This window comes from Lutra lutra, chromosome 18, assembly GCF_902655055.1.
Source record: "Lutra lutra chromosome 18, mLutLut1.2, whole genome shotgun sequence".
In the NCBI taxonomy this organism is placed as follows: Eukaryota; Metazoa; Chordata; class Mammalia; order Carnivora; family Mustelidae; genus Lutra; species Lutra lutra.
In genome coordinates this window covers 33,797,851-33,810,992 of record NC_062295.1, presented here as the reverse complement: position 1 = coordinate 33,810,992, position 13,142 = coordinate 33,797,851, and the positions used below count along the sequence as shown (strand labels likewise).

General features: G+C 40.7%; 1 protein-coding gene across 1 annotated transcript in view; it reads left to right on the top strand.

Annotated features, from left to right (window-relative positions):
* Positions 1–13,142, top strand: part of LOC125090644 (cytochrome P450 3A12-like) — a 48,498-nt gene that overhangs the window by 6,387 nt on the left and 28,969 nt on the right. Inside the window, exons 3-4 of the mRNA XM_047713505.1 lie at positions 1,817–1,869; positions 7,475–7,574. Of these exons, the coding sequence (XP_047569461.1) occupies positions 1,817–1,869; positions 7,475–7,574 (153 nt within the window). The remainder of the gene's footprint in view (positions 1–1,816; positions 1,870–7,474; positions 7,575–13,142) is intronic.

Here is a 13,142-nt window from a genome sequence, read left to right as displayed (position 1 = left end):
AGAGTCAGACTTTTCTGTTCATTGTCTAAGCTCTGGGCCACCTTTTGTTTTGCCGGATAGCTCTAGAACTTCATTTTATTGGGCAGCCCAAAATCCACCTTTGGGAATGTGCACACACTTGAACCATCTCAAGAATTGCCAACCCCCCGCAGTTATTTCCAAACTCTAACTCATCCATTGCTAATGGTGACATCTCTGGGGATTTGAGAGGTTGACCCAGAGCTTTCTGCCTTACTTCTCTACCTTCTTTGTGGGTACCTTTTGGGTGAGTTGAGCAGAGAGGAAGTTTTGCTGAGGGGAGATGGTGCTTGTCTATTGACTTCGTATTTTAACATTTGATTGAGGTGTATGTATGCATGTGCTGTTTTTCACACAAAGGTAGAACCGTGCACACAAAATCACTAGAAAAGAGATGCTTTGATAAAATTATTACGAAATTAATGTACTTAGAGGAGATGCAACATGGGGGGTTAGGGGGTAGGAGAAGAGTAAATGAAACAAGATGGGATTGGGAGGGAGACAAACCATAAGTGACTCTTAATCTCACAAAACAAACTGAGGGTTGATGGGGGGAGGTGGGGTGGGGGGGTGGGGTTATGCACATTGGGGAGGGTATGTGCTATGGTGAGTGCTGTGAAATGTGTAAACCTGGCGATTCACAGACCTGTACCCCTGGGGATAAAAATATATTATATGTTTATAAAAAATAAAATTAAAAAAAAAGAAATTAATGTACTTAATGGGATGTACTAGCAGAAACACAGACTGATATTGGTGGAGCCATTGTGGCTCATGTAGCTCCTATGCCTCATGGGAGGCCCTGCCCCTGAAGGTTAGGAGCTCATATCAGAGGGTGAGCTGACAGTCTCATGTGTAGGCTGCTCTCTGCTGTGGAGTTCCTTTCGCCCAGACCTGAGGCTTGTTTCTCAGATCCCACTTCTTCCCACTGAGACCCTCGGTGCCCAATATCATCTAATACCTTCCTGGACTTTTTCTCTCTGAAAAAGCAGTAATTCCATTCCACTTTTCTCAGATGAACTCCTTAGTACCAGCACCCTAAGATCCACATTTCTGGGACCCTGTTTTGCATGATTAGAACATCAAAATCACAGCTGAAACTTAGGACAAGAAGTTTTATTGGTTTTTCTTAAGTGACAAAACTGGAAACTCCTATCAAGTTTTCTAATTTGTTCTCCCCCTTGTGGAGTGGTGGCCTGGTCCCCTCTTTCTGTGTGGAGCTGGATGAGTGAAAGGTGAGGCTGCCTTATCATTCATTCACTCATCTCTCACTTTCTCACTGAACAAACATGTTTAGAGTTATGTAAATTTGCTAGATGAAAAGAGGTCACTGGTGTCTTAATTTCCTAAATCCATTGGAATTTCAGTTGGGCTTTTGAGATCAATGAACAGGATGCTGACTGGGGGTTCAGTGTGTGCAGGCCACACCGATGTTCCCTCAGCTCTTGTTTTTCCCATGTGGCTCTAGGTAATAATATAGAGGGTTCTGAGATTTGGAGACACACATGCACAAGCCAAACATGCCAGAAATACACAGGTTCTGTAGCCTTGACAGACAGGGTGAGTTGTTCAGTATCTGCAATACGTGGAGGGGATTCAAGAGGGACTTGAATTTTTCCATTTCAATATCTTCTTGTTTTCTCTCCTTTCCAGTAAGACATCTGTGAATAAGAGCTTCCCTCTCACTGCCAGTGAGAGGTAGTAAGCTGCATTTCATGTGGTCTGGGTCATTTTTGTCCCTGTTGGAGGTAGGACTCAGTACGTTTAGATTAGTAATATGTTTTGTTTCTTCTTGCAGGGTTTTTCTGTTTTTGACGAGACATGTTTTAGAAAGTATGGAAGAATGTGGGGGTGAGTATTCTGGAAAATTTCATTGGATAGGCTTATTATGATGAAGCCCTTGTGTTGTGAAGTTTCTATTGAGAGCCCTTTGGGATAAAGCCTGCTGTAGTAAAGCTTCTGGAACCTCTGATTCCTGAGATCCCACGTGTCACCAGGTATGCAGGTCTAAGTATGAATTGGACCTGGAGAGGTATATGGGGTGCTGGGCCACTCACAGCCAGTGTTGTACCCCTCCGTACCTCCTTATCTTCTGTGGTCATGTCCTCAGAAACCAGAGGACTCTGCTGAGTTGCTTTGGCCCATAAGCAATATGGTGGCATAGAAAGAACCCAGATCTCTGGATAACCAGTGGTTCAACTCCACTGCCCCTTCCCACATTCAGTCCTGGTCAGCTGTGGATGGAGCCAGTCTTACATCATGGACCTTAGTTCTGCCAATAGTACATGGTTCTCATGGTTGACTGTGGATAAGAACCACATGGGAGAGCTTGTTAAAAAGGCAGATTCTTTGTTTCCATCTCTCAGAATGCTGAATCTGGAGGATATGGGGTCTGTCCCAAGAATCTGAATTTAAGTAGTAGTGGAAGCAATGTTAGGACTGGGTGAGACCATAAATATAAAGTGTTAACACATATCATCATGGGGGAGGGGAGGAAAAACTGATGGGAAGACATCAGAGAGCAAACCAAACCATGAGACTGTTGACTACGGGAAACAAACTGAAGGCTGTGGAAAGGGAGGTGATTGGGTGGATGGCGTAACTGGATGATGGGCATTAAGGAGGGTACATGATGTGATGAGCACTGGGTGTTATATGCAACTAATGTATCATTGAACGTTATACCAAAAACTAATGATGTGCTATATGTTGGCTAATTGGATTTAAGAAAAAAAAAAAGCTAAGGTGAAAGACATCTCTTAAAAAAAAAAAAAAGGTTACCCAAAAGCACTGTCCCTTGTCCACCCACATGTTTCTGAAGAAACATGATGGGACAAGGGGAATCATCCCAAGAAATATGATCAGGCTGCTGGGAGGGCAGACCTGAGTGCCACCTCAGTAACTGCTATCACTGCTTTAACACTAAATGTACCCAACCCCCACTGCAACCTTCTGAGTTTTAGAATACTTTTTGGAGATGGGTCATATTTAGTGTAGTGGTCTCATCCATTTTTAGATGTGATCACGAAACCATTTGAAAATCCTCTATGACGTCAAGGAAAGAATAGGGGACTTGTGGAAAATCTTTCAGTTTGTTCTAGTAAATGCAAATACAGTTTGTTCTAGTAAATAGTGGAAACAAAATAAATTTTACTTATTTATAGCATAATTAAGCTTAAAGTAAACCTCATGCTGGTGACAGATTCCCATTAACAGGCCTCATACTGACAATCAAGTCAGGCTGGATAAGGATGGATCACATATAAAGAAGATGTGGTATATATATACAATGGAATACTCTGCAGCCATCAAAAAACACCCAAATCTTGCCATTTGCAATGATATGGATGGAACTAGAGGGTATTATGCTAAGTGAAATAAGTCAACCGGAGAAAGACAATTATCATATGATCTCTCTGGTATGAGGAATTTAAGAGGCGGGGGGGGGGGGTTCGGGGTCATGGGGGGAAGGGAGGAAAAAAATGAAACAAAATGGGACCGGGGAGGGAGACAAAGCATAAGAGACTCTTAATCTCAAGAAACAATCTGAGGGTTGCTGAGGGGTGGGGGCGGGAGGGATAGGGGGCTGGGTTATGGACATTGGGGAGGGCATGTGCTGTGGTGAGCATTGTGAATTGTGTAAGACTGATTGATGATTCACCTGAAGCAAATAATACATTAAATGTTATATGTTATATGTTATAATTTTTTAAAAAAGGATGGATCACATATAAAGAGTCACTTTGTGTGAGACATGTGCAAAAGTGGGCATGTCCTGCTGCTTAAGAATGTCAGATGAAGCCCAAAGAACTCACACCTGGGACTCACATATAAGAATAAATATAAGTAATAAAAGGAAATATATTCAAAATGAGTTATACTTTTCTGTATTTCTTTGTCCTCCTTTCTTTTGTTTGAAAAATTTCTGACATAATGCTGTCAAGGATCTCTCTCAATATTAAAAATAATACTTCCTTTTGAATGTAACTGGGAAGCATATTTTAGTATATAGGGCAAAGAAATAATTCATAATTTAACCATCACTTCTTGAGCATTCCAAGTCTTTTCATTTGCAGACACATCTTGCATATATGTGGTCAGTGTATGCACAATTTTCATTTAATATTCTCTCTAACGTCTTTCATGTTTGATATAGCTTTAATATTATAATGTTTAGTTACTGGGTAGATGGATTCTCCATTTTTTTTGTTCCTAGATAATTTACTTACTTTCAGTTATTTACCACCCTCACTTCCTTTTTGTTAATATAGATAAATTATTTTAAATGCTTCTAAAATATTTACAATATTTTATTTTTTATTTTTATTGTTAGTCACCATACAATATGTCATTAGTTGTTGATGTAGTGCTCCATGATTCATTGTTTGTGTATAACACCTGGTGCTCCATGCAATACTTGCCCCCCTTAATATCCATCACCAGGCCAACTTATCTCCCCCACCTTTCTAAAATCCTGTTTGTTTTACGGAGTCCACAGACTCTCATGGTTCATCTCCTCCTCCAATTTCCTCCCTTAAGTTTTGCCTCTCTTCTCCTAATGTCCTCCATGTTATTCCTTATGTTCCACAAGTAAGTGAAACCATATGATAATTGTCTTTCTCTGTTTGACTTATCTCCTCCAGTCCCATCCATGTTGATGCAAAAGCTGGGTATTCATCCTTTTTGATGGCTGAGTAATATTCCATTGGATATATGGACCACATCTTCTTTATCCATTTGTCTGTTGAAGGGCATCTCTGCTCCTTGCACCTTTTGGCTATTGTGGACATTGTTGTTATGAACGTTGGGTTGCATATGGCCCTTCTTTTCACTACATCTGTATCTTTGGGGTAAATACCCAGGAGTATAATTACTGGGTCATAGGGTTGCTCTATTTTTAATTTTTTGAGGAACCTCCACACTGTTTTCCAAAGTGGCTGCACCAATTGCATTCCCACCAACAGTGTAAGAGGGTTCCCCTTTCTCCACATCCTCTCCAGCATTTGTTGTTTCCTTCCTTGTTAATTTTTGCCATTCTAACTGGTGTGAGGTGGTATCTCAATGTGGTTTTGATTTGAATGTCCCTGATGGTGAATGATGCTGAACAGTTTTTCATGTGTCTGTCAGCAATTTGTATGTCTTCTTTGGTGAAGTTAAAAAAATTTTTTTTCAAATAAACAAAATATTTTATTTTTATTGGTAGCTATTTTAACATGACAAACACATACAGTGTGATGTTCTCTAAGTCTTGACTAAGTGTAAACCTTACTCTTTTTTTATTATGTTAGTCACCATACGGTACATCATTAGTTTCTGATGTAGTGTTCTGTGTATCATTGTTTGAGTATAACAGCTATTGCTCCATGCAATCCATGCCTTCCTTAATACCCATTGCCAGGCTCAACCATTCCCCTGCTCCCTTCCTTCTCAATTCCTCAGTTTGTTTCCTGGAGTCCATAGTCTCTCATGATTTGTCTCCCCCTCCAATTTCCCCCCTTCATTTTTCCTTCCTTCTTCTAATGTCCTCTATGCTATTCCTTGTGTTCCACAAATAAGTGAAACCATATGATAATTGACTTTCTCTGCTTGACTTATTTCACTTAGCATAATCTCCTCCAGTCCCATCCATGTTGATGCAAAAGTTGGGTATTCATCCTTTCTGATGGCTGAGTAATATTCCATTGTATATATGAACTACATGTTATTTTTTTAAATTAACATATAATGTATTATTAGCCCCAGGGGTACAGGTCTGTGAATCACCAGTTTTGCACACTTCACAGCACTCATCCTAGCGCATACCTTCCCCAATGTCCATAACACCACCACCCTCTTCCTACCACTCTCCGCCAGCAACCCTCAGTTTGTTTTGTGAGATTAAGAGTCTCTTATGGTTTGTCTCTCTCCCGATCCCACCCTCAAGCCCCCCACATTGCATCTTCACTTCCTCATATCAGGGAGATCATATGATAGTTGTCTTTCTCCGATTGACTTATTTCACTAAGCATAATACCCTCTAGTTCCATCCACATCATCACAAATGAACCACATGTTCTTTTTTTTTTTTAAAGATTTTATTTGTTTATTTGACAGAGAGAGATCACAAATAGACAGAGAGGCAGGCAGAGAGAGAGAGAGAGAAGAGAGGGAAGCAGGCTCCCTGCTGAGCAGAGAGCCCAACGCGGGACTCGATCCCAGGATCCCCGAGATCATGACCTGAGCCGAAGGCAGCGGCTTAACCCACTGAGCCACCCAGGCGCCCCATGAACCACATGTTCTTTACCCACTCTTCTGTTAAAGGGAATCTCTGCTCTTTCTACAGTTTGGCTATTGTGGACATTGCTGCTATGAACATACAAAAAATTATGGAGAATGGTCCAGGAAATACCCATGTACACATCTAAACTTAATAATTGTTTTAATGTTTTTTCTAACCATGATCTCAGAGAATGATTAGGTATGTTCAGGATAAAAGTCTATTTCCAATGAAGACATACAAATGGCTATCAGACACATGAAAAAATGTTCATCATCACTAGCCATCAGGGAGATTCAAATTAAAACCACATTGAGAGATCACCTTACACCACTTAGAATGGCCAAAATTAGCAAGACAGGAAACAACATGTGTTGGAGGGGATGTGGAGAACGGGGAACCCTCTTACACTGCTGGTGGGAATGCAAGTTGGTGCAGCCTCTTTGGAGAACAGTGTGGAGATTCCTCAAGAAATTAAAAATAGAACTTCCCTATGACCTGCAATTGTACCACTGGGTATTTACCCCAAAGATACAGATGTAGTGAAAAGAAGGGCCATCTGTACCCCAATGTTTATAGCAGCAATGGCCACGGTTGCCAAACTGTGGAAAGAACCTAGATGCCCTTCAACAGATGAATGGATAAGGAAGATGTGGTCCATATACACTAAAGAGTATTATGCTTCCATCAGAAAGGATGAATACCCAACTTTTGTAGCAACATGGATGGGACTGGAAGAGATTATGCTGAGTGAAATAAGTCAAGCAGAGAGAGTCAATTATCATATGGTTTCACTTATTTGTGGAGCATAACAAATAATATGGAGGACATAGGGAGATGGAGAGGAGATGGGAGTTGAGGGAAATTGGAAGGAGAGGTGAACCATGAGAGACTATGGACTCTGAAAAACAATCTGAGGGTTTTGAAGGGGCGGGGGGGTGGGAGGTTGGGGGAGCCAGGTGGTGGGTATTAAGGAGGGCACGAATTGCATGGAGCACTGGGTGTGGCACAAAAACAATGAACTCTGTTATGCTGAAAAGAAATTAAAAAAACAACAACAACAAAAAAAAAAAAGGACAACGAAAAAAAAATAAATAAAAGTAAAGCTCTTTATATTAAAAAAAATAGTCTACTTCCAGGCATGACTGCACTGTAGAAACTGTCATGTTAAGTGTAATCAGGTCTGTTTTCCCCACACAGGTTTTATGATGGGCGACAGCCTGTGCTGGCTATCACAGATACGGACATGATCAAAACAGTACTAGTGAAAGAATGTTATTCTGTCTTCACAAACCGGCGGGTAGGCATGGATGTATTTTAAATTTACATAGTTAAATATAAAACTTTATTTCAAAATAAGAATAGATTCACAGGAAGTTGTCACAGGAGGTCCCATGTCATGGAGCCTTAAGGCCATTTACTTTATGGTAATATCCTGCATAACCATAGTACAGTGTCCAAGCTGAATTTGACATTGGTTCTAGTCACAGAACTTAGATTTCAACAGTTTTATATGCACTCATATTTGCCATCCTTTTTTTTTCCATTTTTTTATTATGTTATGTTAGTTAGAGGCAACCCACAGAATGGGAGAAGATATTTGTAAATGACATTACAGATAAAGGGCTGGTATCCAAGATCTATAAGAAGTTAGTTGTAGTTTTTAAAATTATTTGTGTTTTAAGCTTTTCCTAGAGATATAAGTAATTTTTATATCACCAGTACAATATCACTATGTTCTGAATTTAAACATTTGTATTTACCAGTGAGATTTATAATTTCACATGATTTCATGTTACTAGTAACAGCCCTTTTGTTTTTTCAGCTTGAAGAACTCCTTAATATTTCCTGTAAGGCAGGCTTAGTGGTAATGAATTGTGTCTACTTTTTTTTGTTTGGAAATGTCTTTTTCTCTCTCTCATTTTTGAAAGCCTTATTTTTCTGGGTAAGGTAGTCTTAGTTTGTATTTTTTTTTTATTTGACAGAGGGAGAGAGAAATCACAAGCAGGCAGAGCAGCAGGCAGAGAGAGAGAGTGGGAAGCAGGCTCCCTGCTGAGCAGAGAGCCAGATGCGGGGCTTGATCCCAGGACCCTGAGATCATGACCTGAGCCGAAGGCAGAGGTTTAACCCACTGAGCCACTCAGGTGCCCCTCTTAGTTGGTATTTTTAATAGCATTTCAAATAAATCACCTACTGTCTTCTGCCTTTCATGATTTCCGATGAGAATTCCACTGGTAGCCGCATGGTGTTCCCTTGGATGTGATGAACTCCTTTTCTCTTGCTGCTTTCAAGATTTTCAGGGGGTTTAATTTTTGATAGTTTTATTATAATGTCTCTTGGAGAAGTCCTTTTCAGATTCAATCTTATTGGGGGCTTTAAGCCTCATGACCCAAGATTTCCATAACTTTCTCTACGTTTGAGAAGTTTTCAGCCATTGTTTCTTTCAGTAAGGTTTCTGCCCACTTCTCTCCTCACCTGCTGGGACTCCCATAATGTGAATGTTATTTCACTTGATGGTGTCCTATTAAGTCCTGTAGGCTTTTCCCCAATTCTTCTCATTTTTGTTCCCCACTCTGACTGGATAATTTAAAATAATCTGGGAGGGCATAGTTAGTTCATGCATTTGGGTGCCACACCTTGAGCAACTGCATGATCCTTGGCAGCAAGAGCAGAGGAGGGTTCTTTGTGGCTGCAGTAGCTGTTGCGATCTTCAGCAGCACCACCAGATCCAGTGCCTGGAGACTAGAGAAGGACAATAATGGCCAGAGTTGGTGCTATGCACACACTCATCTGGAGGGCTGAAAGCAGGCTCATGCCCCAAACAGAGCTAGTGCCAGTGGTGGGGGCTGTACCAACTGTGTGCACACAGGTAGTTTTGAGTTCCTGAGCTGTCTGTGTACATTCACGTGGCTTCAGGGCTAGCCAGTACTGCATGCTCAGCAGTGGGACTCATAACTAGAGGTCAGGCTGGCAGTGTGTAGGTGTGCATCTTCAGGGTTTAGCTGTGGTCTCATGTGTCAGTGCAGTCCAGCGACAGGAGTCAGGCCTGGCCTCAGGCCCAGAAACTGCTGGGGCTTGGGCTGGTGTCCATATGCCCAGTCATAAAGGCAAAGACTGGCTGGTGGTATAGATTTGGGGCTCACAGTGTTGGTGGTGGCACTGGTATGGCAACTCATGTGAGTGCAGGGACACAACAGGACTCTGGCACCTTGTGTTTGCAAGTGTGAAAACCTCTGGGACTATCAGCAGCAAAATCTTAGAGGGTACACAGTGCTGGGCCAGCTGTTCGCCTCAGCAGCAAAGCCTGCTGGAGACTTCTGCAGAGCAGGACACAGAGAAGCATGGTCACTCCTTCCACTTGACTGATACTGGTAGTCCTGCCCTTCTTTATTCCTAGCTGTGACCAGCTGTGTCAGCCATGCCAGTCTCTGGGAGGTTTGAAACCAAAACAGGTCATTTGTGCCATGCCCTGAAGGCTGGGGCTAATGGTCGCTCATCCTTCTGTTGTTCCCCAGGAAGGGGAACTATCTCAGGTCAGAGGGGGTCCTCTTGGTGCTGAGCAGTGCTGGCCTGGGCCATGGGGTGATGCAGGCAAAATAAAGCTCTTCTCCCTACTTTTCTTGTACAGTTATTCTCAGGAGTTTTGCTCCACTGTGTTGTTGAAGCTTCTTAAATAGACTCCTAAGCCCTTGAGCCTATTTTTGTTTCTGGATAGCTGCCTGATTGTTGTTTTTTGTGGGGTGATAGAGGCTGAAGTGTCCTGTTTTATCATCTAAGGATATAACATCAGTCTTTCCTCACTGGGGTGATGTTAGGTGTAAGGTTTTTAGATGCTTGTTATTAAGTTGAGGAACTTTCTGTCTCTTCCTCATTTGTGAGTTTTTATCATGAGATGGTGTTGAATGTATCCATTTCATTTTTTATCTTCATTTTATTGTAATTAAAAATTTTGGGGGGCGGTGGATGTCTGGGTGGCTCAGTTGGTTGAGCATCTGACTGGCTCATATCGTGATCCTGGGGTCCTGGGATCTAATTCTGACTCAAACTTCTTGCTCAGGGGGAGCCTGCTTTTCCCTCTGCCTGCTGCTCCCCCTATTTGTGCTGTCTCTCTCTCTCTCTCTCTCTGAAAAAAAATCTTTAAAATTTTTTAAAATTTAAATTCAATTTAAGTAACATGTGCTATATTATTAGTTTCAGAGGTAGAATTCAGTGATTCATCAGTTGCATACAATATCCTGTGCTCATTATATCAAGTGCTCTCCTTAATGCCCATCATCCTGTCACCCCATTCCCCACCAGCAAATTTTAGTTTGTTCCCTATAGTTCCCTTTAGTTAAAAGTATCTTATGGTTTTCCTCCATCTCTGTTTCCCTCTTGTTTTATTTTTCCTTCCCTTCTGATATGTTCATCTTTTTTTTTGACAGAGAAAGAGTGAGAGAGCACAAGCAGGGAAGAGAAGCAGAGGGAGTGGGAGAAGCAGCCTCCCCACTGAGCAGGGAGCTCGATGTGGGATTCCATCCCACAACCCTAGGAACATGACCTGAGCCACACATACACCCCTTTATATTTTTTAAATTCCACATATTAGTGAGATCATATGGCATTTGTCTTTCTCTCACTGAATTATTTCTCTTAGTATCATACCCTCCAGTTCTATCCATGTCATTGCAAATGGCAAGATTTCATTCTTTTTATGGCTAAGTAATATTCCATTGTGTGTGTATTTGCATGTATATATATGTATGTATGTGTGTATATATGTAGAAACATATGTATATATATATATACACACCAGGTCTCTGTTTTCCATTCATCTGTCATGGACACCTGGGCTCTTTCTATATATTTTGGCAATTGTGGACATTGTTGCTATAAACATTGCAGTGCTATAAACATTGGGATTCAAATCACTATGTTTGTATCCTTCTGATAAATGCCTAGTAGTCCAATAGCTGGGTGGTAGGGTTGCTCTATTTTTTTATTTTTTATTTTTTATTTTTTAAATTTTTATTTTAATTTCAGTTAGTGAATATACAGTGTTACATTATTTCAGGTGTACAATATCATGATTCAAAAAGTCCATACATCACCTGGTGTTCTTTACAAATGCATTCTTAATTCCCATTAGCTATTTCACCCATCGACACCACCGATCTCCCCTCTAGTAGCCATCAGTTTGTTTTCTATCATTAAGAATCTTCTCTTGGCTTATCTATCTTTCTCTTCTTCTTTTTTTTTTTTTTTTTAAATTCCTCATAAGTGTGAAATCATAGGCTATTTGTCTTTCTCTGGCTGATTTATTTTGCTTAGCATAATAGTCTCCAGTTTGCTAAACTAAAACATTGTAGTTTTAATTTGCATTTCTTTGTGGATGAGTGATGTTGAACATCCTTTCATATATCTGTTCGCTATCTTGATGTTTTCTGTTGACAAATGTCTATTCATGTCTTTTGCCCATTTTTACATTAGATTACTTTTTTTTTTTTATTTAAAAATGGGTTGCTCTATTTTTAAGTTTTTGAAATATCTCCATACTGTTTCCAAACTGGCTACATCAGTTTGCATTTCCACCAACAATGGAAGAGGGTTCCCTTTCTCAGCATCCTTGCCAACATCTGTTGTTCCCTGAGTTGTTAACTTTAGCCATGGAGATATCCATGTTAAAACAAAATATAGTTTGGGAAAATGGAAGAAATATTCAAACTGGTTGACTTGCTAGATGAAGAATAGAGTTATTTCTCTCCTTTTTCCTTATGTTCTTTTTCTTTTTTACTTTGAAGACACCTTTAAAAATTTTTTTTTAATTTCTTTTCAGTGTAACAGTATTCATTGTTTTTGCACCACACCCAGTGCTCCATGTAATCCATGCCCTCTCCAATACCCACCACCTGGTTCCCCCAACATCCCATCCCCCACCCCTTCAAAACCCTCAGATTGTTTTTCAGAGTCCATAGTCTCTCATGGTTCACCTCCCCTTCCAATTTCCCTCAACTCCCTTCTCCTCTCCATCTCCCCTTGTCCTCCATGCTATTTGTTATGCTCCACAAATACGTGAAACCATATGATACTTGACTCTCTCTGCTTGACTTATTTCACTCAGCATAATCTCTTCCAGTCCCGTCCATGTTGATACAAAAGTTGGGTATTCATCCTTTCTGATGGAGGCATAATACTCCGTAGTGTATATGGACCACATCGTCCTTATCCATTCGTCTGTGGAAGGGCATCTTGGTTCTTTCCACAGTTTGGCAACCGTGGCCATTGCTGCTATAAACATTGGGGTAAAGATGGCCCTTCTTTTCACTACATCTGTATCTTTGGGGTAAATACCCAGGAGTGCAATGGCAGGGTCATAGGGAAGCTCTATTTCAATTTCTTGAGGAATCTCCACACTGTTCTCCAAAGTGGCTGCACTAGCTTGCATTCCCACCAACAGTGGAAGAGGGTTCCCCTTTCTCCACATCCCCTCCAACACATGTTGTTTCCTGTCTTGCTAATTTTGGCCATTCTAAGTGGTATAAGGTGATCTCTCAATGTGGTTTTAATTTGAATCTCCCTGATGGCTAGTGATGATGAACATTTTTTCATGTGTCTGATAGCCATTTGTATGTCTTCATTGGAGAAGTGTCTGTTCATATCTTCTGCCCATTTTTTGATATGATTGTCTGTTTTGTGTGTGTTGAGTTTGAGGAGTTCTTTATAGATCCTGGATATCAACCTTTTGTCTGTACTGTCCTTTGCAAATATCTTCTCCCATTCCATGGGTTGCCTCTTTGTTTTGTTGACTGTTTCCTTTGCTGTGCAGAAGCTTTTGATCCTTATGTTCTTTTGGGGAAAAATGGGGAAGAAATTTCCATGTTATTGTATA